Here is a 27671-nt window from a genome sequence, read left to right on the forward strand (position 1 = left end):
CAGGTTCACCAGAATGTTGCCTGATCTCGAGGGTGTTGGCAATGAGGAGAGGTTGAATAAACTAGGTTTGTTTTCACTGGAAAGACAGAGGCTGAGGGGAGACCTGATGGAGGTCTACAAAATTATGAGAGGCATCGACAGGATGGATAGTTGGAGGTTTTTTCTCAGGGTGCAGTGTCAATTACAAATGGGGCACAGGTTCAAGGTGAGAGGGGGAAGTTTAAGGGAGATGTGCGGGCTAAGCTTTTTACGAAGAGAGCGGTGGGTGCCTGGAACATGCTGTCAGAGGATTTGGTGGAAGCAGGCACATTAGCAACATTTAAGAGGCTTCTGGATGGGTACATGAATAGGCAGGAATTAGAGGGATAGGGTCCGAGTCAGGGCAGAAGGTTTTTTTTTTTAGTTAGGGCATCATGATCAGCACAGGCTTGGCGGCCGAAGGGCCTGTTCCTGTGCAGTGTGTTACTTTGTTCTTTGTAATCACATCTAGGACTGAATCATTTTCATTCTGACAATTCGCCTTTGCTTCTGTTGATAATACCCATAACTGTTTTGAACCTCGTGTCTTTCCTACCTGATTGTTTAACTTCAACTATCTGGAGCTCAGAAAGGATAATCTGGGGAGGATCATACAGCAATAACTGAGCTTCAGGCTGGACAGTTCTTCACGGTCACACAGAGAGACGAACATGCACTTTGGTCTTTCTCATCTCTCTTCACTAACAGTGTGCGTTAACATAAAATAAATGTTTCCCGGCTTCTCTCTCTTTCCCAGCTCTTCGATATGGAACTGAAGACTCTTTTACAACTGTGCTCAGAGCCAGGAAGAAGAACAGAAAATGTCAGAAACAGGCTGTCAAATCAGGAGATTGGTGGACAACTGATTTGGTCCAGATGGAAAATAAAACGACGAAAGATAAATTGGTAACCAGGGTTTCACAATAATTGAACTCTGAAGAAGCCAGACGAACTCAAAACATTCCTTCAGTTTCTCTGGTCTTTTCCAGAATTTCCTATTTTTAATTCAAATTACTCACTTGACTGGTGAACAGAGGATCTTGCCCGTGATTTGTTACAGAACTCGCTGCTCCCTTAATCCTCTGACCTCTGAGTTCTCTTCCTGTTGGCTTCCAGGACAATCGATCAACAGTCGCCAACATTACACGTCAGATAAAGTTCAGGGGTTTGGAGGATGAAACAAAATGAGGCCTTGACTTATAACATTTTATTTTTCAGTGACACACGATGTTTCTCTCTATGAATGGGTGAATCCAAAAAAGCTCCACCCCCTGGAGCCTGCTTCCCGGAGCATGCGCGGCTGCAGGAAGCTGAGACGGGCATTAGCGCAGACTCAGTAACACCGAATATAAACAAATAGGGACCTCTAATGGCGGGGATTTTACCCAGCCTTCCCAGCGATGGTGAATGCCCTCTATCAGCTGGAGATCTGAACGCATGCGCGGTTCCTCCAGTGTTCCGAGCATACGCAGGCTCTGATGGTGATGGAGAGACGTCTGTTTGTCGCTCGGCAGCCGGTAAGAGGCAATAGCAGCGGCGGGAGGGGATTCTGCGACTGCGTAGTTCGGAAGAGATTTCATTAACACCCGGTGTAGGCGGCAAACCCCAAATAACAACCTGCAGCTCCCGCGTTTGAGGCGTCGGTGCTTTCTCCGGGACAGGCCCAGGTTAACGGCCGCCATCTTTTTCCAGCGGGGAGCAGAGCGCAGGCGCGGGTTTCTTGGTGACGTAACAATGAAGGGCAGGACGCTGGGAAGTGGAGGGTCAGAGGGAGCTTGTCCACAGATCCTGAGGCAGCAGCACAGGGACATCAGCTGCTTCAGAAGGCAGATGGGATACTTGTCTTTATTAGCCAAGATGTGGAGATGCCGGCGTTGGACTGTCTTGGTGTGTTGGGTAAGCTGGGTCTGCGAGGACTGTGTTTACTGCAGCAATGAGAGAGACAGGCTTCCAACACTTGAAGACATGCAACTCGATTTTATTGAACTCTTAGATATCATCCATACGTTAACTGTGGGTTGACACTATGCTGACTTGACTGGAGACCTGAGACTAACCTGACCAGACTATCTTACTACCACATGGTGTATGTTCTAGTTGCTGCTCACGGCTCTGACTGTCTCAAAGGCTGGATCCCCAGAAAGCGGGAAAGCTAGTGCCCTCTAGCTTTATAGTGCTCGTGTCCTGTCTGGTGATTGGCTGCTGTGTTCTGTGTGTTCACTGGTCATCCTGTGTGTCAATCACTGCCTGTCTGTGCACCATCATATACCTGTGTGTATATTGTGACAAGTCTCACAACACCAGGTTAAAGTCCAACAGGTTTGTTTCGAATCACTAGCTTTCGGAGCACAGCTCCTTCATCAGGGGAGTCCCGATTAGCCGAAGCATAGAATGATGTGGAGATGCCGGCGTTGGACTGGGGTGAGCACAGTAAGAAGTCTTAATATAGACAAATTCAAAGATGCAAGACAATGCTCAGAATGCGAGCATTTGCAGTTAATTAAGTGTTTACAGATCGAGAGATAGGGGTAACCCCAGGTTAAAGAGGTGTGAATTGTCTCAAGCCAGGACAGTTGGTAAGATTTTGCAAGCCCAGGCCAGATGGTGGGGAGTGAATGTAATACGACATGAATCCCAGGTCCTGGTTCTTGATTAATAAGGGGCTCTTGGGTTATGGGGAGAAGACAGGAGAATGGGGGGGGGGGGGGGGGGTGAGAAGACAGGAGAATGGGGATGAGAAAAATATCAGCCATGATTGCATCGCGGAGCAGACTTGTTGGGTCGAGTAGCCTAATCCTGCTCCTATGTCTTGTGGTCTTGATATGGAATAGCATGCATGACTTTGGACCAAGTCCTAAAACTGGCATTAGAATAGATGGTGTTTGATGGTCAGCACAGTCACAATGGGCGTCTTTTTGTGCTGTAAAACTCTATGGTTTCAGCGCAGGAAGGAGCAAAAAATGCAGGATGGGGTTTTAAAACTTCGGTGCAACAAGTGAGGAAGAAATGGTCCATAGAAACTAGAATTGTCCGTTCTGAATTTCTGTCTGTACTGACGTGATGATTTTTGTGAAATCCTGATTTGTCTCAGAACTAAAAGGATTCTAACTTCAGGGTGACTACCTCCTTCTGTGCTGTGACTTTGTCTCATTCTATTCTTTTATAACAGGATCTGGAAGCATTCACTCCGGAGTGAAAGAGTCCAGTATATTGACTGTAGAAAGAGGTTTCTCTGGTTGCAAAGCCTGACAGTGGAGAGAAAACAAACACGTGTTGGGTGTGTGGACGAAGCTTCAACTGATCATCCAACCCAGAGAGACACCAGGACATCGGCACCATGGAGAAACCGTGGAAATGTGGGGACTGTGGGAAGGGATTTAATTACCCATCCCGACTGGAAGTCCATCGACGCAGTCACACTGTGGCTGGCACGATGGAGAAACCATGGAAATGTGAGGAATGTGGGAAGGGATTCAATTATCCATCCTTGCTGGAACTTCACCGACGCAGTCACACGGGAGAGAAACCCTGGAAATGTGAGGACTGTGGGAAAGGATTCAATTATCCATCCCTGCTGGAAATTCACCAACGCAGTCACACGGGAGAGAAACCCTGGAAATGTGAGGAATGTGGGAAAGGATTCAATCATGCCTCCTTGTTGGAAAACCATCGACGCAGTCTTACTGGGGAGACAATATGGAAATGTGAGAAATGTGGGAAAGGTTTCAATTATCCATCCCTGCTGGAATACCATCACTGCAGCCACACTGGGGGAGGGACCATGGAGAAACTGAGGAAATGTGAGGACTGTGGCAAAGGATTTAATTTCACATGTCTGCTGGAAATCCATCGACGCAGTCACACTCGGGAGAAGCCATTCACCTGTTCTGAATGTGGGAAGGGATTTAATAAGTCAACCACCCTGCTGAGACACCAGCGAAATCACACTGAGGAGAAGTCCTTCAGCTGCACTGACTGTGGAAAGAGTTTCAGGCAGTTAACCAACCTCACTGCACACCAGCGGGTTCACACCGGGGAGAGACCATTCAGCTGCCTCGTGTGTGGGAAGAGATTTACTGAGTCCTCCACCCTGCTGATACACCAACGCACTCACACTGGGGAGAAGCCATTCAGCTGCACTTACTGTGGAAAGAGGTTTAGTCAGTCTTCCGACCTCACTAGACACCAGCGAATTCACACTGGAGAGACACCATTCATCTGCTCCGTGTGTGGGAAGAGATTCACTCATTCATCTGGCCTCTGGTCACACCGGCGAGTTCACACCGAGGAGAAACCATTCAGCTGCAGCTCCTGTGGAAAGAGATTCAGGCAGCCTTCTGTCCTCACTGCACATCAACGCATTCACACTGGGGAGAGACCGTTCATCTGCTCTGTCTGTGGGAAAGGATTCACTCATTCATCCGGCCTTTGGTCACACCGGCGAGTTCACACTGAGGAGAAGCCATTCAGCTGCACTATCTGTGGAAAGAGCTTCAGACATTCTTCCGTCCTCACTGCACACCAACGCACTCACACTGGGGAGAGACCATTCACCTGCTCCCAGTGTGGGAAGGGATTCACTCAATGCTCTCACCTGCTGACACACCAGCGAGTTCACACTGGGGATAGACCGTTCACCTGCTCGGTGAGTGGGAAGGGATTCACTCAGTCACAACACCTACTGTCACATCAGCAAGTTCACAAGTGACAGCAGTCGTTGAATTCTGCTGTAACTGCTGCTGTTAATTACGTCAATAATTGGTCATCTGAGTCTATTTGGTTTGTTTCTGCTGATATTAAGAATAACTGACTGGAGTTTAATATTCTGGACAAGCCACTGATTTTGAGGATCACAGTCCCCCTTTTTAAAAGCACCATCTGTGAATTTTCCGCTTAATTCAAGAACCCATGTCACGAGTAGGCTTCAATAAAGTTACTGTGAAAAGCCCCTAGTCGCCACATTCCGGCGCCTGTTCGGGGAGGCTGGTACGGGAATCGAACCATGCTGCTGGCCTGTCTTGGTCTGCTTTAAAAGCCAGCGATTTGGCCAATGTGCTAAACCAGCCCCTGGGAAGTGGTAGCACAGGCAGTACTGCTTATAATTCATTCACGAAAGGTGTAGTGTCAGAGGACTGGTGGATCACTAATGTAATTCCTGTATTTAAGAAGGGGACAGACCATGCCCAGGGATGGTACACCAGTCAGCTTCACATCAGCAAATAATACAATCCTGACTAAAATAGAGAATATAAGAACATCTAGAAAAAATAAATATAACAATGAACAGTCAGTGTGGATTTCAGAAGGGAAAATCTTGCCTGACCAATCTTCTTGAATGTTTTGATGTGATAACAGAGAGCATAGACAATGGTAATGCAGTCAATGTTATTTATCTGGATTTTCAAAAGGCCATTGATAAGATTACCTACGGGAGAATAATGGACATGGTTTGAGAATGTGTTGGGACAAATGATAGACTGGATTGCCAGCTGGCTTCAAGACAGAAAGGAGAGAGTGGGAGTAAAGGGGAGTTATTCAGAGTGACAGAAGGTGGGAAGTGATGTTCCACAAGGATCAGTGCTGGGACCATGGCTGTTCACAATTTCCATTCACCACTTGGACTTTGAAATCCAATACACAATCTCTAAACTGGGAAGATAGAATCGAGGAGAACTGCAATAAATTACACGAGGACATTTCAAAACTTGCTGAATAGACAAATAATTGACAACTGAAGTAGAACATGGAAAAATGTGAGGTTGTGCATTTTGGTAGGAATAGGGAGGTCACTTACGTGGAAGTTGTGAGTGTTGATGTTGGAGAGAAACAGAGGTCTCCGAGCAATAAAGAAATTAAACCAAGCACGGAGCGTTAATGTCGGAGGGTTAGAAATAAAAAGAAGGAAGTTATGATAATCCTTTGGGACCTTGGTTACACCGTACGTAGAGTACAGGCTGTGGTTCTGTCCAGCCTACATCTTAGGCAACCTTCCATCTTGTGAGATGACAGTTTGCATCTTAAGGTTTCAGCTCTGTTTTAACCATTGCCTGGGATAGTTCAGGAGCCTTTCTGTGGCAAGACAAAACCTGACACATTTGCTGCAGATGAAGACATTGGGCTGAGAAGGTGCTGGATTCTCTGGATCCTCTCCTCAGCAAACTGAACTTTCCATTTCTCTGGTCCCCACATTATAAGATGGAGACACTGGAGAGGGAACAGAGAAGATTCACAAGGATGATACCAGAAATGTGTGAGCTTATAAATCAGGAAAGTATTGAGAGGCAGGTCCTCTTTACTCCTGGTAAATGAAGACTGAGGGGGTGACCAAATGGAGGTGTATAAAATGATGAAAGGTTTTGATAGCGAGGATTCACAGTGAATGTTTCCTCTTGTGGGGAAGAGCAAAACCAGAGACCACGATATACGATAGTCATCAAGAAACCCAATAGGAAATTCAGAAAACACTTTCACCCAGAGAATGGTGAGAATGAGCTCAAACTGGAGGCCTGTGACCAGTGGTGTGCCTCAGGGATCAGTGCTGGGTCCATTGTTATTTGTTACTAATAATGATTTGATGAGAATGTAGGAGGCACTGTTAGTACATTTGTAGATGACACCAAGATTGGTGGCATAGTGAACAGTGAAGAAGGTTATCTAGGATTGCATTGGGATCTTGATCAATTGGGATAGTGGGTAGATGAATGGCGGATGGAGTTTAATTTAGATGAATGTGTGGTGATGCATTTTGGTAGATCGAATCGGGGCAGGACCTACTCAGTTAATGGTAGAGAATTGGGGAGAGTTATGGAACAAAGAGATCTAAGAGTACAGGCTCATAGCTCCTTGAAAGTGGAGTCATGGGTGGACAAGATGGTGAAGAAGGCATTCAGCATTCTTGGTTTCATTGGTCAGAACATTGAATACAGGAGTTGGGACGTCTTGCTGAAGTTGTACAAGACATTAGTAAGGCCACCTTGGAGCACTGTCTACAGTTCTGGTCCTATTATAGAAAGGATATTATTAAAATTGAAAGAGCGCAGAAAGGATTTACTCAGATGCTACCAGGGCTTGATGGTTTGAGTTAAGAGGAGAGGCTGGATAGACTGGAACTCTTTTCCCTGGAGTGTCAGAGGCTTAGGGGTGAACTTATGTAGGTCTATAAAATAATGAGGGACATTAAGGTCAATATCTTTTCCCAAAGATAGGGGAGTTTAAAACTAGAGGGCATAGGTTGAAGGTGAGAGGGGAGAGATACAAAAGGGTCCGGAGGGGCAATTCTTTCACAGGGAGGGTGGTGAGTGTCTGGAATGTGCTGCCAGAGGTAGTAGTAGAGGTGGATACAATTTTGTCTTTTAAAAAACATTTAGACAGTTATATGGGTAATATGGGCATCGAGGTATATGGACCAAATGCAGACAATTGGAACTCTCTTGGGGGTAAGAATTGGGTGGCATGGACAAGTTAGGCCGAAAGGCCTGTTTCCATGCTGTAAACTTCTATTACTCTATCAAAGGGAGTGGGTGAAGCGAATAGTATCCATGTATTTATAGGGAGGCTGGACAACGTGTATGTATGGGAGAAGCAAAGTTGGGAGGAGGCTCAAATAGAACTCAAACACCAGTACAAACTGGGTGGGCCGAATGGCCAGTCTCTGTACTGTATATCCTGTGTATCCCATTCAAGGTTGAAACTGATCATCCATCCTGGAAAGACACAAGGATAGCTGCAACAGGGAGAAACTTAGAAATTTTGTGACTGTAGGAAAGGATTCAGTTCTCCATACCAGCTGGGAACTCATTGACACATAGAACATAGAAAATACAGCACAGAACAGGCCCTTCGGCCCACGATGTTGTGCCGAACCTTTGTCCTAGATTAATCATAGATTATCATTGAATTTACAGTGCAGAAGGAGGCCATTCGGCCCTTTGAGTCTGCACCGGCTCTTGGAAAGAGCACCCTACCCAAACTCAACACCTCCACCCAACACCAAGGGCAATTTGGACATTAAGGGCAATTTATCATTGGCCAATTCACCTAACCCGCACATCTTTGGACTGTGGGAGGAAACCGGAGCACCCGGAGGAAACCCACGCAGACACGGGGAGGATGTGCAGACTCCGCACAGACAATGACCCAATCCGGAATCGAACCTGGGACCATGGAGCTGTGAAGCAATTGTGCTATGCACAATGCTACCGTGCTGCCCTTAAGAACAAATAAATCTACACTATATCATTTTACCATAATCCATGTACCTATCCAATAGCTGCTTGAAGGTCCCTAATGTTTCCGACTCAACTACTTCCACAGGCAGTGCATTGCATGCCCCCACTACTCTCTGGGTAAAGAACCTACCTCTGATATCCCTCTTATATCTTCCACCTTTCACCTTAAATTTATGTCCCCTTGTAATGGTGTGTTCCACCCGGGGAAAAAGTCTCTGACTGTCTACTCTATCTATTCCCCTGATGATCTTATAAACCTCTATCAAGTCGCCCCTCATCCTTCTCCGCTCTAATGAGACACCGCCACACCAGGGAGAGACCGTTCACCTGCTCGGTGTGCGTGGGAAGAAATTCACTGAATTGTCCAGCTTCCAGAAACACCAGCATATTTAAGTGTCCGCACTGTGTGAAAACTTTTAAAGCGATAAATATCTGATGAAATACCAACTCACACAGGAGAGAAACCATTCATTGCACTGTGTAGGAAGGGATTCACTCAGTCACTTAACCTGCTGACACACCAGCGAGTTCCCAACTGGCTGTATTGGGTGGCCACCAGCATCGCTGGTCATCGGCACATTGCTGATGTGGGAGCTCCCAGGCCTTCTGCATTGCAACAGTGACTCACCTTCAACAGCATTTCATTTTATAAAGGTTTTGGGACTTCCTGAGGTTCAATATATATATTTTTTCAATGTCACCTGATGTACTTCACAAAAATCACACTGTTTCAGATGTAAAATGTTCAGAGACAGGGAAAGGAGTGTGAGTGGACACAACTTCCTCCAATATCGGAGGTTAGGCTTTGTCCTCTGTACTGTCGCTGAACACTGGAACATTTGTTTTGTGTGGATTTCCTTTTTTTTTTAGTCCTGGGGGTGGGGGGTGAGGGGGGGGGGGTTGCTGATTGGAGTTTACAGCCGTTTCAGGGCAGTTAAAAGTCGACCACATAGCTTTAGGTCGGAAGTCGCATGTAGGCCAGACCAGGGTTTTTACGACAATTCATGTTAATTTCATGGTCACCATTATTGAGGATTTTATTAATGGAATTTAAATTCCACCAATCCATATTGGGATTTAAGCCTATGTTCCAGAATATTTATCTGGGCCTCTGGACTACTAGTCCAGTGACATAATCACTACCCCTCCATCTCTCTGTATCCTAACTCACAGTTAGTCCCATTCACTGATCTACATTGGTTCACGGTCCAACAATGCATCGATTTTTTTTTTACAATTCTCAGATTTTTTTTCAAATCCCTGCCTGATGTCGTTCCTCCCTCTCTATGTAATCACCTCCTGCCCGCCATCCCACCCAGATCGTTCTGCTCCTCCAACTCTGGACCTCACAGATCCCCGATTTTCATCACTCTCAAGTTTGATAAGGTGGGTCTTCATGAATAACCTCAGCAGGCACGGGAATTGAACCCACGCTGTTGGCGACGCTCCACAGCACGAACCAGCCAACTGAGTTGACTGACACCTAACCCTCAAATAATCCCGACTGTTTGTTCTGAAGGAATCCATTTCAGTAACAAATGTTGAAATGTTTGCTCCACACCCACAGGGTTTCATCTGTTTAAAGCCACAAACAGAAAAGTCCAGTTTTCTCCTGGGGTTTGAGACACATCAGCTTCAAAATGATGCAGAGTTTCAGCCAATTAGAGGGTCCGGGATCAGCCCCGCCCCTCATTCACTCCGATTAGTTGGAGGACCAATCGCCATATTCGCTCCTCCAGACCCGCTATTGGTCCGGAGTTGCCGTCAATCATTCCCCGGGCATTGTGAGCTGTCAGTGGGTGGGGCGGGTTCAGTGGATCAGAGTCCAGGATCTTTCCGGCCGCCTTTGGAACCCAACTCAGAAATAGCTCAACAATCTATTGGTTCAAGAAATCAACTTGCTGGAGTGGAGACATAGGTTAACATTGGTAAGTAAATGTGTTGCATTTCAAACAAGGAAACGTGGGAGTGAGAGCAGTTCTTGACGGGCCATATTTCACACATTGATGGAAACGTGGGCGAGCAGTTCTTAAAGATACAGACACAATTTTCAATCGTCATGGTTAAAAGGACCTCGTTTTCTTTACATGGTGCGTCGCATCAGGTGAGGTCAACTCCAGATTCCGATATCAGAGCCCCAGCATCAATTGGCTGGAGAATTGAGCTTTTGTAATACTGAGCACTTGGACAAGAGGCTGGAGTAGAACTAGTGACCAGTGAATGTAGAACTGAACCCAGTCAGAGTCAGCATTTAATTTTTCTGGAAAGAGTTCAGAAGAAATTCACCAGGATGTTGCCTGGGCTGGAGCGGTTCAGGGTGGCTGGATAGGCTGGGATTGATTTCTTTGGAGCAAAGAAAGCTGAAGGGGAACATAGTATCATAGAATTCACAGTGCAGAAGTAGGCCATTCGGCCCATCGAGTCGGCCCTTGGAAAGAGCACGCTGTAAAAGTCTGACAATGATACCGTGAAGGAGAGAAAGGATCCAGGAACCCCTGGTGAAACAGTTTGTGCAGTTTGATTCAGGATAAAAACAGGAACAGTGTTCAAAAACAACTGATGAGGAAATAAGTCAAATCCCACAGGTCGGATATAGAGTAATGTGTTGTTCAAAAACAAAACTGCATTGACTGAAGCCATTGGAAAAACAAACAGGACATGTCTGAACATACAGGAAATTGGTTCAGGGGCTGCAGCTAGTTTAACAATCTCAGGAAGTGGATTGATACACAGAGCAGTCTCACTGATTGACAAGAAACTCAGCTCCTGATTTTGCTCTATTCAGCAAGACCCAAATAAAAATACAATATTGCAGAATTGTAAGAATCATAGTACAGTAAAAAAAATGGTCATTCGGCCCATCGATTCTGTACTATCTCTTTAGAAAACCAATCCAGTTTGTCCAATTTTCCCATTTCCCTGCATTTGTTGCTGCTTTGAGTTTTTAATCTAATTCCCTTTTGATGGTTATTATTGAATCTGTATCCACCACCCGATCTGGCTGTGTATTCGAAATTCTAACAAAATTCTGCCCTTCTTTGGATTATTTCTCCTCATTCTTCCACCCAGGGTAGATCACCTCCCAATTTGCTGTGTTGAATTTCATCTGCGGTGAGCTCACGCATTCAACCATTCTGCTTCTGTCCTACTCAAATCTCTCACGCTCTTCCTCACTGTTTCCGATGCTTTCAACTTTTGTGTCTTCTAAAAATATTCATATAGTTCCTGTAACCTCTAATCCCAGTCAGAAGGACGGCATGGTGGGACAGTGGTTAGCATGATTGCCTCACAGAGCCAGGGATCCGGCTTCAATTCAGGCTTTGGTTGACTCTCCGGGTTTGCACTTTCTCCCCGTGTCTGCATGGGTTTCCTCTGGGTGCTCGGTTTCCTCCCACAGTCCAAAAATGAGCAGGTTAGGTGGATTGACCATGTTAAATTGCTCCTTCGTGTCCAAAAATATGCAGGTTAGATGGGGTTACAGGGGTAGGGTGGGGAAGAGGGCTGAGGTAGGGTGCTCCTTCAAAGGATCAGTGCAGACTCAATGGACTGAATGGCCTCATTCTGCATTGTAAGGTTTCTATGGATATTGATTTTATGGAAGTCAGTGATATAGAATCAAAAAGAGCAGTGATCCTGATACTTGAGTTGTGATCCTGATACTTAACCATAGCGAGGTCCACTGTATCCCTTACTCCTTCATGAAAAACAACCATTCACCACAGCTCTGATTTCATCCCATGGCTTATTTTGTATCCATGCTTCTGCTGACAATTTAATCCTGTGGGCTTCAAGTTTGCTACATAATTAATAAATGGTACTTGATCTAATATTCACATACACAACATAAACTGCAATAAAAACAGAAAATGCTGGAAAGGTATAGCAGGTCTAGATTCACCTGTGGAGAGAGAAACAGAGTTAACGTTTTGAATCCGTCTGACTCTTCTTCAGAATGACAATGCTATCATCCAGTCTCTCTGTTGACATAATCCAAAAGCGCAATCAAGATTTTTTTCAACAAGGGGCAGCACGGTGGTGCACTGGTTAGCACTGCTGCCTCATGGCGCCAAGGTCCTAGGTTCAATTCCGGCCCTGGGTCACTGTCCGTGTGGAGTTTGCACATTCTCCCCGTGTTTGCATGGGTTTCGCACCCACAATCCAAAGGTGTGCAGGGTAGGTGGATTGGCCATGCTAAATTGTCCCTTAATTGGAAAAAATAAATTGGGTACTCTAGATTTAAAAATAATTTTTCAAAATAATTGTTTTAAAAAAAAATATATTTTATTGAAATTTTTTTCCCTGAGCAACATTTTTCCCGCTTACAAAACAAGCGAAACGATAACAGTAACAAAACAGAAATTTTTAACAATAATAATAATTTCAAGTAACAATACCTCGGACTCTATTGACCTAGACTCAACTGAGCCTCCTCCCCCCCCACCCCGCCCTGGGTTGCTGCTGCTGGTCATCCATCTTCCCTCTAACGTTCCCCTAGGTAGTCGAGAAATGGCTGCCACCGCCTGGTGAACCCTTGAGCCGATCCTCTCAGGGCAAACTTTATCTGCTCCAGTTTAATAAACCCCGCCATATTGTTTACCCAGACCTCCAGTCTGGGGGGTTTCGCCTCCTTCCACATGAGTAGGATCCTGCGCCGGGCTACGAGGGACGCAAAGGCCACGACATCGGCCTCTTTCGCCTCCTGCACTCCCGGCTCTTCCGCAACTCTAAATAGAGCTAACCCCCAGCCTGGTTTGACCCGGGCCTTCACCACCTGCAAAATCACTCCCGTCACTCCCTTCCAATACCCTTCCAGTGCCGGGCACGCCCAAAACATATGTGCGTGGTTTGCCGGGCTCCCGCCACACCTCCCACATTTGTCCTCCACTCCAAAGAACCTGCTCAATCTTGCCCCCGTTATGTGTGCTCTATGTAGCACCTTAAATTGAATCAGGCTAAGCCTGGCGCATGAGGAAGAGGAATTTACCCTGCTTAGGGCATCAGCCCACATACCGTCCTCTATCTTCTCCCCTAATTCTTCTTCCCACTTTCTTTTTAGTTCGCCCACCGACTCCTCCCCCTCTTCCCTCATCTCACTATAAATCTCTGACACCTTGCCCTCTCCGACCCACACCCCTGAAAGCACCCTGTCCTGTATCCCCTGTGTCGGGAGCCGCGGAAATTCCCTCACCTGTTGTCTAGTAAACGCCCTCACCTGCATATATCTCAAGAAATTCCCCCGGGGTAACTTATACTTTTCCTCCAGTGCTCCCAAGCTCGCAAAAGTCCCATCTATGAATAAATCTCCCACCTTCCTAATTCCCAACTGGTACCAGCTTTGAAATCCTCCATCCATTCTTCCTGGGGCGAACCTATGGCTGTTCCTGATAGGGGACCCCACCAGGGCTCCCCGCACCCCTCTCTGTCGCCTCCACTGTCCCCATATGTTCAGTGTTGCCGCCACCACCGGGTTCGTGGTGTACTTTTTCGGTGAGAACGGTAGCGGCGCCGTCACCAGCGCCTCTAGACTCGTCCCTTTACAGGACCTTCTCTCCAGCCTTTTCCACGCCGCTCCCTCACCCTCCATCATCCATCTACGTATCATTGCCACATTGGCAGCCCAATAATAATCTCCCAAGTTCGGTACTGCCAATCCTCCTCTGTCCCTACTGCGCTGAAGGAACCTCCTCCTTACTCTCGGAACTTTCCCTGCCCACACAAAGCTCGTAATGCTCCTATCTATTTTATTAAAAAAGGTCCTGGTGATTAAAATAGGGAGACATTGAAATACAAATAAGAACCTCGGGAGGACCATCATCTTAATTGCTTGCACCCTGCCCGCCAGCGATAAAGGCTGCATGTCCCACCTCTTAAAGTCCTCCTCCATTTGTTCTACCAGCCGTGTCAGATTAAGTCTGTGCAAGGTTCCCCAGCTCCTAGCGATCTGAATCCCCAAGTATCGGAAGTTTCTTTCCACTTTCCTTAGCGGTAAGCCTTCTATCTCTCTACTCTGGTCCCCTGGATGTATCACATATAATTCACTCTTCCCCATGTTTAACCTATACCCCGAAAATTCCCCGAACCTCCTCAAGATTCGCATAACCTCTATCACCCCCCCCCCCCCCCCCCCGCTGGGTCCGACACGTATAGCAATAGGTCATCCGCGTATAACGAGACTCGGTGTTCTTCTCCCCCTCTAGTCACCCCTCTCCATTTCCTGGAGTCTCTCAGCGCCATGGCCAGAGGTTCAATTGCCAGCGCAAACAACAATGGAGACAGCGGGCATCCCTGTCTTGTTACCCTATATAATCGGAAATACTCCGATCTATGTCGACCTGTAACTATGCTTGCCGTCAGTGCCCTATAAAGTAGTCTAACCCAGCGAATAAATCCGTTCCCAAACCCAAACCTCCTTAACACTTCCCATAAATACTCCCACTCCACCCTATCAAATGCCTTCTCTGCGTCCATTGCCGCCACGATCTCTGCCTCCCCCTCCACTGAGGGCATCATTATCACCCCTAATAGCCGTCGCACGTTAACATTCAATTGTCTCCCTTTTACGAACCCTGTCTGGTCTTCGTGCACCACCCCTGGGACACAGTCCTCTATCCTCAATGCCAGAACCTTTGCTAGCAGTTTGGCGTCCATGTTCAATCGTGAAATAGGTCTATAGGACCCACACTGCATCGGATCTTTGTCCCTCTTCAAAATTAGCGATATCGTCGCCTCCGACATTGTCGGGGGTAGTGTTCCCCCTTCCCTGGCCTCATTGAACGTCCTCGCCAACAACGGGGCCAACAAGTCCACATATTTTCTGTAGAATTCCACCGGGAACCCATCCGGCCCCGGGGCCTTCCCTGCTTGCATGCTTCCCAGTCCCTTAATAACCTCGTCCACCTCAATCGGCGCCCCCAGGCCTGCCACCGCCTGCTCCTCCACTTTCGGGAACCTCAACTGGTCCAGGAACTGCCGCATCCCCTCCTCTCCCTCTGGGGGCTGAGACCTATACAGTTCTTCATAAAAGGTCTTAAACACCTCATTTATCTTTCCTGCCCTTCGCACAGTGTCTCCCCTTTCATCCGTAATTCCTCCTATCTCCCTCGCTGCTGCCCTCTTTCGCAGTTGGTGCGCCAACAGGCGACTAGCCTTTTCCCCATATTCATACCTCCTCCCCTGTGCCTTCCTCCACAGTACCTCCGCCTTTCTGGTGGTCAGAAGGTCAAACTCGGTCAGGAGTCGTCTCCTCTCCCTCTACAGCTCCTCCTCCGGGGTCTCTGCAAATTCCCTGTCCACCCTTAAAATCTCCCCCAGTAATCTATCCCTTTCCTTGGCCTCTGTTTTCCTTTTGTGGGCCCCAATAGAAATCAGCTCTCCTCTGACCACCGCTTTTAGTGCTTCCCAGACCACTCCCACAGGGACCTCGCCGTCGTCATTGACCTCCAGGTATCTCTCGATACACCCCTTCACTCTTGCACACACTCCCTCATCCGCCATCAGTCCCACATCTAATCGCCAGAGTGTTCTCTGCTCCCTATCCTCTCCTACTTCCAGGTCCACCCAATGTGGGGCATGATCCGAAACCGCTATGGCTGAACCGCTATGGCTGAGTATTCAGCTTCTTCCACCCTAGAGAACAACGACCTTCCTAAAACAAAAAAATCTATCAGGGAGTACACTTTATGGACGTGGGAGAAGAAGGAATACTCCCTAGCCCTGGGTCTAAGAAATCGCCATGGATCCACTCCCCCCATTTGGTCCATAAACCCCTTAAGTACCTTGGCCGCTGCCGGCCTTCTTCCAGTCCTTGAGCTGGATCTATCTAGCCCCGGGTCCAGCACCGTATTGAAGTCCCCTCCTAAAATCAAATTTCCTGCCTCCAGGTCCGGAATACGCCCCAGCATCCATCTCATGAACCCCGCATCGTCCCAATTTGGGGCATACACATTAACCAACACGACCTCCATTCCCTCCAGCCTACCACTCACCATTACATATCTACCTCCACTATCTGCTACGATGTTCTTTGCTTCAAATGCTACCCGTTTCCCCACCAAAATGGCCACCACTCTGTTCTTTGCGTCCAGTCCTGAGTGGAACACCTGTCCCACCCATCCTTTCCTTAGCCTAACTTGGTCCGCCACCATTAGGTGCGTCTCTTGGAGCATAACCACGTCTGCCCTTAGTCCTTTCAAATGCGCGAGCGCTCGGGCCCTTTTTATTGGTCCATTCAGGCCTCTCACGTTCCATGTGATCAGCCTCACTGGGGGGCTACCTGCCCCCCTCCCGTGTCGACTAGCCATTTCCTTCTCTCGGCCAGTCCCATATCCCGCCTCCGCGCTCCCGCTCGCTCCCCCAGCGTCGCATTCCGCCCCCGACCACCCTCTCTTTAACCATTTCCTTTTGGATTTCCGCAGCAGCAACCCAGTTGTGCCCCCCCCCCCCCCCCGCTAGATCCCTATCTAGCTTGATTGCTCCCCCCATATCAAAATAACTATTTAAATGGAAATAAGGATTGTGTGATCCACTGTAGTCCTTTGGGTCGTGGGAGTGGGCCTTTCCTGATTCCCTCTCCTCACATACCTGTCTGCACCTCTTTGGATGTGAGCTATACTGAGTTACAAAAGTCACTTTGGTCTTTCTTGCCTCTCTTCACTTTCAATAAGATGTGGAATAAACCTGAGGTGTGTAAGAAACATTTTCCAAGCACTGGAAATGTGGGGACTATGGAAATGGATTTAATTATCCATCTAACCTGGAAATTATTTGGTGTATTCACACTAGGGAGAGGCCGTTCACCTACTCCGTCTGTGGGAAGGGATTCACTCTATAATCCGACCTTCTGAAACACCAGAGAGTTCATCTGGAGAAAGTCCTTTCAACTGTGTTGAATATGGGGAGCAATTTAATGCACGTTTTGTCACAGCAGTGAGTTGACACTGAGAAGAGAGTGGTCCAGCTTTCCATCAGCTGTTATTGGAAGAAGCTGCTCACACGCAGCACCGCCCCTCATTCACTCCGATTGGCAGGAGGACCGGAAACACCAGCTTGGTCCTCTGGTCCCGCTCCTTTTCCTGTCAATCACTCCCGGGCAGAGTGAACCGAGCATGCGCAGGCAATGGCAGCATTTGGTATGAGTTCTCGAGCGAGCGAGTTTAAAATGGAGATTGTCCGAAGACCGAGTGCGGGCCCAGAGTCCAAAATAAAATCGTCAACATGACTATCAAACCATGAATATTGGCTTCCGGTGACGGCGGGCGGGAGGCGGCCGCACAATGGAGGGCTCCCATTCGGCAACGGCATTTTCGGGGCTTTAAGCCCGGTCCCAGGGTCCGCGGAGGCGGCAGAAGCAGGGAGGAGGCACGGAGGAGGCACAGTGAAGACACAGGAGGAAAAAAAGAACAAAGAAAAATGTCGAGGGTGAGCAAGAAAACGGCCGGACAAAAAACAACTGGAGGTCCGTCGGGGAGTGGAAAGGTCACCAGGAAAAATGGAGGCTGGAGCATCAGGGAAGGCCGCACTGCTTACGGCTGAAGAAATAACCAAGGTGATGGCTGCGGAATTTGAAAAGCTGTTGGTGCAGATTGCGAAATGCATGGAGACGGTGAGGAAGGAGATGAGGGAGGTCTTGAGTGTGCTGGTGGAGGAGGCGGTTTCCCCGGTGAGGACGGAGGTGGCGAGCGCAGTGGCGGAGGTGCGAGAGCAAGGGGAGGCGCTGAAGGAAGTGGAGGAGACGTTATTGCAGCACGGTGATCAACTTGCCTCGATGGGGAAAGAGATGCGGAAGGTGATGGATACTAACAAGGATCTGCGAGGAAAAATGGAAGACCTGGAAAACAGATCCAGGCGACAGAATTTGAGGATTGTGGGGCTGCCCGAAGGAGTTGAAGGACCGAAGCCGACTGAGTATTTTGCCGCGATGCCGGCAAAACTATTGGGGGAGGGGGAGGATCCCTCCCGATATGAACTGGATCGGGCTCATCGGTCGTGGAGGCCTGTACCAAAGGTGAGTGAGCCGCCAAGGGCAGTGACTCTGTGCTTCCGTAGGTACAGGGTGAAGGAGAAGGTCCTGAGCTGGGCCAAGCAGAAGCAGGTGGTGCAGTGTGCTGGAGCTGTTATACATGTATACCAGGACTTTACGGTGGAGCTGGCAAGGAGGCGGGCTGCCTTCAACCGGATGAAGAGGGCACTGTACATTAGCACAGTGCGGTGCGGCATTGTATATCCAGCGAAGCTGAGGGTGACTTACAAGCTCAGGGACTTTTATTTTGGAACGGCGGAAGCAGCGGAGGAGTTTGCGAAAGCAGAAAGACTGTGGCAGAACTGACAAATTGGGGAATGGCCATGTGCCGATGTAACCTCATGATTGTATTTTCTTCTTTTTTGTATCACTGCGCGCGGGTGTAGAGGCAGAACAGGGTCCGAGTGGTCTAGCCGGGGTGGAAAGTTGGGGGGAAGGAACCGAGGTTGGGAGGAGGAGTTTTACAAGACGCAGTGGACGGGAGGAGTTGGAGACCTGCGGTGGTGGGGGGAGGGGGGGCTGTGTAAGATTAAGGGTGACTATGGGTAATCCCTGATTCCTTTTTGCCATTTGTTTATGTAAACATGCGGGTTGAGGTTTGGGGGTTGGTGGGTAGATGGGATCGTTGTTATTATAGGGACTGACATATCTCGCTGATTATTGTTTATTGTTGATGGATGTAAATGTGGGAGAAAATGTGAAAAAGGAGGAGAATAAAAAAAATTTCAAACAAAACCATGAATATTATTTCCCGCATCAATCTCGACTCCCTGGTTTCATCCCTGGCGTCCGGGTCCGTCTCTCGCATGCGCAGTGTGGAGCTCACTCGGAGCGTCTGTAAAAATGAAGGCAAATGATAAATGGGGAAAAGTGGGATCTGTGAAAATGGTGATGGTCAGGAAATAGCTGCAAATTAAGGAAATAATGATTGAGCATCGAGTTTAAAAAGGAAGGGATATGCTAATGACTAATTAGTGTCCGTAAAAACTTATTGGGAATCCAGGTTCGAATTCCTACCACGGTGGACAGTGGAACCTGAATTTAACAAAAAATCTGTAATTATAAGTCCAATGCTGAAATATGAAACCATTATCGTAAAACCCATCTTTCACTAATGTCCTTTAGGGAAGGCCCTGGTCTGGCCTACATGTGACTCCAGACCCACAGCAATGTGGTTGTTCTTGCCCTCTGAAATGGCCGAGGAAGCCATTCAGTTCAAGGGCCTTTAGGAATTGGCAATAAATACTGGCCCAGCCAGCGATGCCCACATACCACATATGAATTTTAAAAAGTCACAGAATACTCCAACACAAGGAGGCCATTTGGCCCATTAGGTCTGTGCCAGCTCTTTAATGGAGAAATCCAATTTGTCCTATTTCCCCCATCATTTTTGTAAAACCAGAAGAACACAGGAATTGGGAGCAGGAACAGACCATTTGAACCCTTGAGCCTGTTTGCCATTCAATTAAATCAAGGCTGACCCGATTATGGCCCCAACTCCACTTTCTTGTCTGTCCCCATTACACTTCCCGTACCAGCCTCCCCAAACAGGTGCCGGAATGTGGCGACTAGGGGATTTTCACAGTAACTTCATTTGAAGCCTACTTGTGACAATAAGCAATTTTCATTTTCACTCCCTTGTCGATCAAAAATCTATATAAATCAACACTAAATATTCTTTTATTCATTCACAGGAGGTGGGCTTCACTGCTTTGCCAACAGTCATTGCTCAACTGTAATTGCTCTTGAGAAGTTGGTCCGACTGCCTGGATGAGAACGGCTGCTCGGTGGGGAGGACGGGGGATGATTTTGAGTCCATCTGTAGCGAGGCGGTGGTTTCCCTCGTGCCCGACACCAAGTCGCCCCTCATCTCCTGAGGGGAACACTGGGATTTTCTATATGCCAACCTTAGTCGCCGAAACCGAGTGCAGCTAGATCTCGACCGGTGGTTGGACATAATAATAAGCTTTATTGTCACAAGCAGGCTGACATTAACACTGCAATGAAGTTACTGTGAAAAGCCCCAAGTCGCCAAATTATGGCACCTGTTCGGGTACACCGAGGGAGAATTCATAATGTCCAATTCACCTAACAGGACGTCTTTCAGGACTTGTGGGAAGAAACTGAAGCACCCGGAGGAAACCCACGCAGACACAGGGAGAACGTGCTGACTCTGCACAGACAATGACCCAAGCTGGGAATCAAACCTGGGACCCTGGCACGGTGAAGCAACAGTGCTAACCACTGTGCAACTGTGGCACTGCTCATTAAGTCTTCCCGCACCTACGTTAAAGAGGTGGGAGACACGAACATGACTGAGCAGCGTTGGCTGAAATCTTTCCTCACTGGACTCCTGAGGGAGAGTTGGGGCCCGTGCTCCTCTGCTCTCTCTGAATACTAGAAACGTAAAGGTAGCACTTTACTGCTGACATGGAGGTGACATAGTCAACCACAACATCAAAGGCAGCAGGGACACGCCCTGCAGGTTCCAGAACTTTTTGGTCCTCCGGGACAGGAAGTATGCGGCGTGCTTCCTGCAGGAAACCCACACTGCTCTGGGAGATGAAGCCACGTGGCTCCTGGAGTGGTGAGGGGTGTCTACATGAGTCACCTAACCTCACATTTAGGCAAAGTGGCTCTATTTTTGACCCCACATTTTCAGCGGAGATCTTTGGGGTCAAGGGGCCAGTGCCCGACCTGACGGTCCACGAGGGGGCTGAGGTATTCATCTTGTGAATGTCTATGCTCCCCAGGCTGGACAGCAGAAGATGACTTTCTTCGAACAAGTGTCCACTCATCTTGGCACCATTGCTGTGGAAAAGTGCATCATCCTGGGGGTGGAATTTTAATTGCACCCTCGGAACAAAGGACTGCCTCGTACCCAGTGCAGCTCTCATGCGGTGGTGAAGTTAAGGAACCTGCTCGGGTTCTTTGACTTGGTGGATGTCTGGTGGACTATCCATCCTGACTCCAGCATCTGCAATTTAATGAGGCCTGGGGTCGGAGCATCCAGAATCGACTGCCTCTACATTTCAAGGGCGTATCTGCCCCATGTCCCGATGGCATCTGTGCAGCAGGTGCTTGCAGAGATTTGTGGGAGGACCTGCCGCAGGTCGACCCAGAGGGTGCCGGGAGACTTTCTACCCCTATGAGCCTTGGGGAACTGACCGGCACCCTCGACAGTCTATCCAGGGGCAAAACCTGGGGTGTATGGGCTGACCGTCGAGTTCTTCAGGGCGTTCTGGGATGTCCTGGGGAGTGACTATGCGGCGATCCTGGGGAAAGGTATCACGACCGGGAAGATGCTCCTCTCATGGGCTGCAGACACCATTATCCTGCTGCCAAAAAAGGGGGATCTCCACCATCTTAAGAACTGGTGTCCGGTCTCCCTCCTCAGCACGGATTACAAGATCTTCGCCAAGGCGATGTGTTTGTGCCTTGGCACTGTGCTGGACCACATGATCCACCCTGACCAGTTCTACACGGTCCCGGGCCGCACGATCCATAGCAACATCTATCTGGTCCAGGACCTGGTCCATCATTCCCAGAGGGCTGGTTTGTCGAGCACCTTCCTGCCCCTTGATCAGGAGAAGGCGTTCAACAGGGAGGATCACGAATATTTATTCAGGACTCTGCAAGCATTCGGGTTCGGGACACATTTTGTCGCCGGGATCCGACTTCTGTACACTGTTGCAGAGTGTCTCGTTAAGGTCAATGGGTCCCTGTCAGCGCCCCTTCACTTTGGGGGAGGAGTGCATCAAAACTGCCCCTTGCCTGGTCAACTCTATTCTATTTGCGTGGAGCCTTTCCTGCGCCTCATGCGGAGGAGGTTGTCGGGCTGCTTCTGCGCAGGCCGGGCATTGGGGTGGTCCTCTCGGTTTACCCTGATGACGTGCTCCTCATGTTCACTGATCCTGCTGACCTGCGGAGGATGCAAGAGTGCCAGGCTGTGTACTCCGCCGTGTCCTCTGCCAGGATAAACTGCCAAATGTTCCGGACTCCTGGTCACTCTGTGGCAGACGGACCCCCTCCCAGAGGAGCTCAGGCCTTTCACCTGGAGCAGGACCAGCCTCCTCTACTTGCGAGTACATCTTTGCCCGGCTGAGGAATCCTGGCAGGCTAACTGGCAGGAGCTGGCGGCCAAGGTCATGCTCGCAGGAAACATTGGACAGGACTGCTCTGAGTGCTGTCTTACAGGGGTCGCGTTCTCGTCATAAACCAGCTGATAGCCTTCATGTTGTGGTACCGGCTGGTCACTTCGACCCCTCCCTCTGACTTTGTCACAAAGCTCCAGAGAATGCTTGTAGAGTTCTTCTGGGACAAGGGACTGCACTGGGTCGCTGCTGAGATTCTGAGTCTCCCACGTAGGGAGGGCGGCCAGGTGCTGTTGTGCCTTCGCACCCAGGTGGTGACCTTCCGCCTTCAGACTCTGCAGCGTTACCTTTACTTTGAGTCCCCTCCACGATGGTGTGTCCTAGCGATGCATTTCTTCTGCCATGTGCACGGCCTGAATTATGACATGCAGCTCCTGTTCATAGATCTGCAGGGTCTTTGTTACCCTCCGCTGGCGCTGCCCGTCTTTTACCAGGACCTGCTCTGCTCAGGAATCCGCACCTCCACCAATACCATTTTGAGCGGCTGGCGGAGGAACGAGCTGTGGCTGCTGGGCTAACCAGGATCCTGGACGTGCTGGGTGGCGGAAGAATGGGCTGGTTGACACCCCATGAGTTAGCACAACGTGCGGCGGTGGACATCCGGCTTGAGGCCAATGCCATCCGAGATCTCAAAACAGTGGTGCTCGGATCCGCTGGCACTTGCGGTTTGGAGGACGCACAGTTGAATGGTGGTATCCCGTCTGGGCGAATCCCTGCCTGGACAGAATTCCACATTGGCCCCAGGCCCCGAAGCCTCCCTCGATGGACCGAATGGCCGACTGCAGCTCATATTTGTTTTGATCTCCTGGACAGGAAGCTGAGCTTGGATCTGCCAATCAGCCTGAATCAGCACCTTCAGGAGAATAGGGAGGGTGAATATTAGATACAGCAGAGTGAGAATGGAGGGAGATTGTGTGGGTTGGAGATTTACAGCTTTTGGGTATTAAGAAAGAAAATAATGTTCCATAGAAATGGGAATTGTCTGTTCTGAGTTTCTATCCTGTACTGACAGTGATGAATTTTGTAAATTGATTTTACAGGATATTAGACGAGGTGGAATTATAGACAAATCTCAATCATCATGTCTCGATCTGACAGTCACTCCCTTCCTTGGAACCTGAATATCATCGGCCTTTGAATCTAGAAGGAGAAAGTTTACCCAAACTGTCAGCTAAAGATTTCAAACATCAGTGTGACTGGAAAAGCACCGAGACCCACACAACGCACACCCGAGTGAGAGTGTTCCAGTGAACTGACTGTGGACAGTTCCTTAACCAGTTCCACAGCCTGAAAAACATCACAATATACTCAGCGGGAAAAGACTATACCTGTGTTGTGTCTGTGGAAGTGGCTTCAACTGATTGTCCAGCCTGGAGCGACACGAGGGGACCCAAAGCATGGAGAAACTGTGGAAATGTGAGGACTGTGGGAAGGGATTCAGAGTCCCATCAGAGCTGGAAACTCATCAACGCAGTTACACTGGGGAGAGGCCGTTTACCTGCTCCCAGTGTGGGAAGGGATTCACACGGTTATCCAGCCTGCAGAAACATCAGAGAGTTCACACTGGGGAGAAGCCATTCACCTGCCCTGTGTGTGGGAAGAGATTCACTCGGTTATCTCACCTGCATTCACATCAGCGAGTTCACACTGGGGAGTGGCCATTCACCTGCCCTCAGTGTGGGAAGGGATTCACTTGGTTATCCAGTCTGCAGTCACACCAGCGAGTTCACACTGGGGAGAGGCCATTCAACTGCTCTCAGTGTGGGAAGGGCTTCACTCAGTTATCCAATCTGCAGACACACCAGCGAGTTCACACTGGGGAGAGGCCATTCACCTGCTCTCAGTGTGGGAAGGGATTCACTCAGTTATCCAACCTGCAATCACACCAGCGAGTTCACACTGGGGAGAGGACATTCACCTGTTCTCAGTGTGGGAAAGGATTTGCTGAATTATCCAGCCTGCAGTCAGACCAGCGGGCTCACACTGGGGAGAGGCCATTCACCTGCTCTCAGTGTGGGAAGGGATTCACTCAGTTATCTAACCTGCAGACACACCAGAGAATTCACACTGGGGAGAGGCCATTCACCTGCTCTCAGTGTGGGAAAGGATTTACTCAATTATCCACCCTGCGGAGACACCAGCGAGTTCACACTGTAGAGAGGCCGTTCACCTGCTCTCAGTGTGGAAGGGGATTCACTCGGTTATCCAACCTGCAGAGACACCAGCGAGTTCACACTGGGGAGAGGCCATTCACCTGCTCTCAGTGTGAGACGGTATTGCATGTTTCATCGCACCTGCTGTGACACCAACAATTTCACAATTGATTACAGGGGTTGGATTCTGCTGTTATTGTTTCTGCTCCACATCCAGGACTGCATTTTGTTCATTCTGACAGGTGGTCAGTGGGGATGGTCGGAGGGTTTTCTTCTGCTGGACTGGCCTGTCTCACCACTTTGCCTCCAATGGGCTGTTGCTCTTTGAGCCTTGTTGCTAATACCTTGCTTCAAATTTCACAAGGGTGTTTGGAAGATTGAAGATATTTAGTTTCCATTTCTGTTTGTTCTCCCTCGCTGTCTCAGTATCTTGGTCCTCTGCTATATTCTGAAATCCTCCCAATCCTCAAGTTTTTTCCTATTTCTGATAACTTTATCGGCCTTTTCTTTCAATCTTATCCAAAACCACTTCCTCTGGTAGTGATGGTTTTTTGACCTTTTGAGGTTCTTATGCCTTAAGGGCTGGTTTTGCACAGTTGGCTAAGACAGCTGGCTTGTAATGCAAAATAAGACCAGCAGCGCAGCTTTAATTCCTGTTCCAGCCTCCCCGAACAGGTGCCGGAATGTGGCGACCAGGGGCTTTTCACAGTAACTTCATTGAAGCCTACTTGTGACAATGAGTGATTATTATTATTATTGAAGGAATGTAAAGTGTGAAATAATTATTGAAAGTCTATCCATTGCCTGTGGACTGTCACACCTTTTAATGTATTTACCCCAATCCACCTCAACTAATTTGTCCCTTCGACCTTCAAAATTTCCTTCAAACTTAATATCCTGGCTTCAGATTGGAATACCTCAGATTCAATATTCTGGTCACTCATCCCTAAAGGTTGTTTTCAGCGTGATTATCAATTAGCCCTTTATCGTTGCATAATATTAGATCTACAAGAGCCTGTTCTCTAGTTGGTTCCACAACTTACTGCTGTAGATAACTGTCCCTAACACACTCCAGAAACTTGTCCAGCATTAGTGCCCATTAGGTTAACCGAGTCTACATGCAGATTGAAGTCACCCAATAATGTTTTACCCATGCTACAAGCTTCTCTCATCTCCGATCAATACCATATCCCACACAACCCCTGCTGTTTGGTGTCCGAAACAGTTCTTACCAATGTTTCCTGCCCCATGCTGTTTCTTGGCTCCACCCAAACATATTCCACATTTTGTATTCCTGATCTGAGATCCACCCTTACTAATGTTCTGATGCCGTCCCTTATTATCCGAGCAACATCACCTCACCTCCTTTTCCTTTTTGCCTGCATCATCAACAAACTAAGCGACCATACCTTTGGTCCTGTCATCAAAGTCATTGATATGAATTGTGAAACGTTGATGCTCCAGCACTGATCCCTGTGACACACCGCTCATTACATCTTGCCAACCAGAAAATGGCCTATTTGTGCCTACTCTCGGTTTTCTGGCAGCTGGCTAATCTTTCCCTGTGAAAGACCGTTCTGGGATTAAAGACTGCCAGACTGTGAAAAGAAAAGAACGGAAGTGAATCCTCAGAAATGACTCATTACATTGGACTGGTTCTGAGATAATTCAATTTCGACTTGCAGGGCAGAGTAACTATAATCGTGCAGTGCGACTTTAGATTGTGTAACTTTGGTACGGTAACACAGTGGTTAGTACTGGAGCTTCACAGCGCCAGGGTCCCAGGTTCAATTCCCACTTGGGCCACTGTTGTACAGAGTCTGCACGTTCTCCCCGTGTCTGCGTGAGTTTCCTCCAGGTGGTCTGGTTTCCTCCCACAAGTCCCGAAAGATGTGCTTGTTAGATGAATTTGGCATCCTGAATTCTCCCTCTGGGTACCCGAACAGGCGCCGGACGTGGCAACTAGGGGATTTTCACAGTAACTTCATTGCAGTGTTAATGTAAGCCTACCTGTGACAATAATAAAGATTATTATTATTTAAAAAGAGCAAAGTTCTGTGCGCAGGATAAAGTAGCTTCTAATTTGTTTGTTGCATTAAAAGTCATAAAAGGTGAAGTCCCGTCGTGTGATCCTTTAATTTGTTGACTGGGAATTCAATTTTTTTTCAAGAAGTTGCTGACCTTTATGGAGGTCCTAATCCACAAATTCTGACTTCCCTCGTGCACTTTTCTGTCTCTGTTGCTCGTGTCAATGACAGCCCGGTGATGGAGCTGAGGACTGAATTTAGCTGAGAATAAAGGGGCCTGTTCACTAATAGAGACAGGAAGGTGTTGGAGGCCTGACTGGCAAATGGACCTCCAACTAATCAGGGGTGGAGGGTGACAGGGGCTGATGGTGATGCGACTGCCAGGTTTCATTGCTCCTGTGTCCAAAGCGGGGAGTTAGAGAAACAGGGTACAGAGGAGCTGAAGGAAAACAATTTGGGACCAGAACATTGTGAACATCCTTTTTCTCTGGTTGTCTTTGATCCTCAAACAATTCTCTGTTAGTTTTTTTAACCATGTTCTGTTTCATCAATAAACTTTCAACCAGAAAATACATTAATTTGCTGGACTTGTCCTGGGGTAGAGAAGATTTGATTTTTCTTTTGATGCATAGTTTGAAAATGAAGTTCAGGGAATCAATCGTGACTAATTTATCAAGGTTCTTTGAGGAGGTAACAAGGGATGTCAATAAAGGAAAACCTGTAGATGTGCTTTATTTGGATTTCCAGAAGGTATGTCCCAAGGTGCAACATCAAAGCTTATTACACAAAATAAGAGCTCACTGTGTGGGGGGCAACATATCAGCATGGATAGAGGATTGGTTAGCTAACAGGAAGCAGCCAGCAGGTATAAATGGGTAATTTCTGGGTGGGTAAGATGTGACAAGTGGAATATCACCAGGATCAATGCTGGGCTCCCAACCATTTACAATCAACATGAATGTGTTAGGATGATGGGATTGAATGTATGACTCAGGAAGGGAAGTAATATGTGAAGTAGATTTAAGGAGGCTGCAAAAGTCGAGAGAGAGTCACCCAAGGCCGGAATCGCACCC

The 27671-nt window shown here is 48.2% G+C and overlaps 1 protein-coding gene across 1 annotated transcript in view; it reads left to right on the top strand.

The window, feature by feature from the left end:
• Window positions 1-1292: 1292 nt before the first annotated feature.
• LOC140419360 (uncharacterized) overlaps window positions 1293-27671 on the top strand; it is a 38332-nt gene continuing 11953 nt past the window's right edge. Inside the window, exons 1-3 of the mRNA XM_072503239.1 lie at window positions 1293-1535; window positions 3188-4630; window positions 24140-24534. Coding sequence (XP_072359340.1) covers window positions 3356-4630; window positions 24140-24534 — 1670 coding nt within the window. The 5' untranslated portion in view covers window positions 1293-1535; window positions 3188-3355. The remainder of the gene's footprint in view (window positions 1536-3187; window positions 4631-24139; window positions 24535-27671) is intronic.

Source organism: Scyliorhinus torazame, chromosome 5 (assembly GCF_047496885.1).
Source record: "Scyliorhinus torazame isolate Kashiwa2021f chromosome 5, sScyTor2.1, whole genome shotgun sequence".
Taxonomy (NCBI): Eukaryota; Metazoa; Chordata; class Chondrichthyes; order Carcharhiniformes; family Scyliorhinidae; genus Scyliorhinus; species Scyliorhinus torazame.